This window comes from Cannabis sativa, chromosome X (genome assembly GCF_029168945.1).
Source record: "Cannabis sativa cultivar Pink pepper isolate KNU-18-1 chromosome X, ASM2916894v1, whole genome shotgun sequence".
Lineage (NCBI taxonomy): Eukaryota > Viridiplantae > Streptophyta > Magnoliopsida > Rosales > Cannabaceae > Cannabis > Cannabis sativa.
The window spans coordinates 75,040,758-75,043,492 of NC_083610.1; the positions used below are offsets into that span (position 1 = coordinate 75,040,758).

Sequence of the window (2,735 nt, forward strand, 5' to 3'; positions counted from 1 at the left end):
CAAATCAAAGAACACGAATAGCCTTTCAAGATTGAGCCTAATCATATCAGGATTAAGATCATTTGATCTAGGATCAACTAGGCGATATTGACTTGAATAGATATTACGGTAAGTTTAATAAATCTAAGTCAAAGTTCAATATCGGTCCCTTCCGATGCATACTCCATGCATCCAACCTGAGCTTTACTTTAACCAATGTTCTGGAAAGAACATAGTATTTCTCCAAATACAAGTAAACTCTTGTTGTAGATTATCATATCAGTAAAACCCTATGTCTGATAAATCTAGGAAACTTTATTCACATAGTCATGTTTACTTTCCAATGTGTTGACGACACAATAAACAGGATCAAGTATGTGAAAAGGGTTTCAGATGAATTTATACATTATGTACATATAATCATGAAATAAATCATGTGAACCATGCAACATTAAATGTTATTTCTGATCTATATTAATGAGTAAATCTGATTATATTGAAATGAGTTTTATTTAGGGCATAAAACCCAACACCATGTCCATTACATAATACCATTGCATATTGTACCAAAACCAGTACCAGTACCACATATTGTACCAAAAATACATTCCATTAACAATGGCAATACAAGTGCCATGTCCATTACATAATACCATTACATAAAATTGAAAATTGCCATTACATAGAGATTAGCACTACTTCACCAGATAACTTACAAAAACAAATACACAAGTAATCATCAGAATTTTTCTCCAATTTCTCAGTACCCATATGTGCCCACAATCACAACCATGAACCTTTCCCAAATCTTGATTTGCTTGCAAATGTTCATTTGCTTCATACAACATCAATTGATCTTCAAGTTTGGTTATCTTTCTCAAAAGTCCTGGAATTATTTCTCTGCACCTTCCACAAGATTCAACATCCATCCATTCAAAGAACTTACATCCTCCATCAGCCTGAAAAAATAATGACAAATAACTACTGAGTGAACACAAGTGAAGACAGTTGAATTCAAGTGTATTACATATATTTGTACTTAATCTGGCTAAACCTTTCATTTGCTATATAAGCAAGCCAACATTCTGCAAACTTCAATTGCTCATTTTTAACTAATTTAATATATTTTGAAAGTAAAAGTAAAATATAGATGTGGTGGGATCAAGTAAAAGATCCATTATTCACAAAACACTGAATTTTCACAACAAAATACATATTATGTCTAACTTGATCATCTTCAAGTTAGTGTTGCTCTAAAGTTGAACAAACCGTGAAAAATAATATCGAAAGTTGAAAAATAAGCTGCTGCACACATAAGGTTCTAAGTTCAATTTATATGATGTAGGGATAATTCAAAAATTAAATCCTTACACTTGAAAATCTGCACCTCCTGAAACGACGACCTGGGTTTGCCTCTGTGTTCGATGTTCTTGAAATCCACGGGATACCACAGTAGCAATTTTGAGGTTCCCTTTCATGGTTTGAACCACCAGCTACTCTCAACCTTCTATTATTGACACCAGAACTACTGTACGAACCTTCCCCATCCATTCTTCTCAACCTTCGTCCAAGCTTCGTTGTTGTTAAGCTTCGTCCATCATCGTCGTTCTTAAACCTTCGACCTAGGGATTTAGGGATTTAGGTTTGATTTAGGGCTTCGTGTTTTCAGTGTTGGTTTTTAGTTCTGAAATGAAGATTTTTTTTTTGAAATGTTTTCAGGTTTTAAATTAATTTGTTTAATTAATTTGTTATATTAATTTGTTTTATTTATTTTTTTAGGTTTTATTAATTTTTTTTTAGTTAATACTTTTATATTTTAGGGGAAAATTAAAAATAAAAAGGGGATTAAATCTGGTGCGTCCACGTGTCCCGTTAGTCTCACTAACGGACTGAGTATGAACGGACAAACAACTTTGTCCACCTTGGGTATTTTCACCGCCAATTTTTGAGGTTGAGGACTAATCGGTATCAACCTCAAGTTTTTTGGGACTTTTGCCGCAATTATCCCAAAGAATTATAATTACAATTACAAGTAAATACACAGAATTTTGAACTCGTACAACTCTTAAAATAATAAACATATTTTTAATTTTAAACTTTACAATTTTTATTTTTTTTTTTGACAATAACTTTACAATTCTTTTAATTATATAAGAAATTAAATTTTTATTATCATTTTAATTCAAATAATTATTCTTATATTATCGATGTTTACTATGCCAGGACATATGAATCATTCTCACATGTTATGTCTTTGGATTTATTGTGCTTGATATGCTTGACACGATTCTGGTACATTATCCAGACAAAAAATTGATCTTATGCACAATTGTAATTAAGGTTGACATTTCTTTTTTTTTTTTTTTAGTCAAGGTTGACATTTCTTAATAGGACATGACAAATGATACAAAATAAATATATTTTGGTGACACATTTAATTTTGTGTCGCCACTTTTAATTACAAAGTTTACTAAACATGTCTTTTTGGGTGATTTTTTTTTTTGAATAAATAAACTATGAATCTAATAAGTAATGTTTGTGTTTATATATATAATAATAATTATATTAATCGTATCAATTTTGTATAACATCTTAAAATATATTTTTTTTTTTGAATGGAATCTTAAAATATTTAATAGTGTGTTAAACGCGATAGTTTTGAGTTTGTGTAATAAATGTGATCATGTACATGTTAATAAATTGTATCGTGTTCGTATTTAGAGTCTTAACACAATAAATAATTATGTCGTGTTTGT

At 30.1% G+C, this 2,735-nt stretch overlaps 1 protein-coding gene across 1 annotated transcript; it reads right to left on the minus strand.

Annotated features, from left to right (window-relative positions):
• Nucleotides 1-533: 533 nt before the first annotated feature.
• Nucleotides 534-1,668, minus strand: LOC133032425 (uncharacterized). The gene is made up of 2 exons (XM_061106363.1): nt 1,351-1,668; nt 534-938 (listed from the first exon to the last, which is right to left on the minus strand). Exons 1-2 carry the CDS (start codon nt 1,528-1,530, stop codon nt 675-677), a joined length of 444 nt encoding a protein of 147 aa, XP_060962346.1. The 5' UTR covers nt 1,531-1,668; the 3' UTR covers nt 534-674.
• Nucleotides 1,669-2,735: the final 1,067 nt, after the last annotated feature.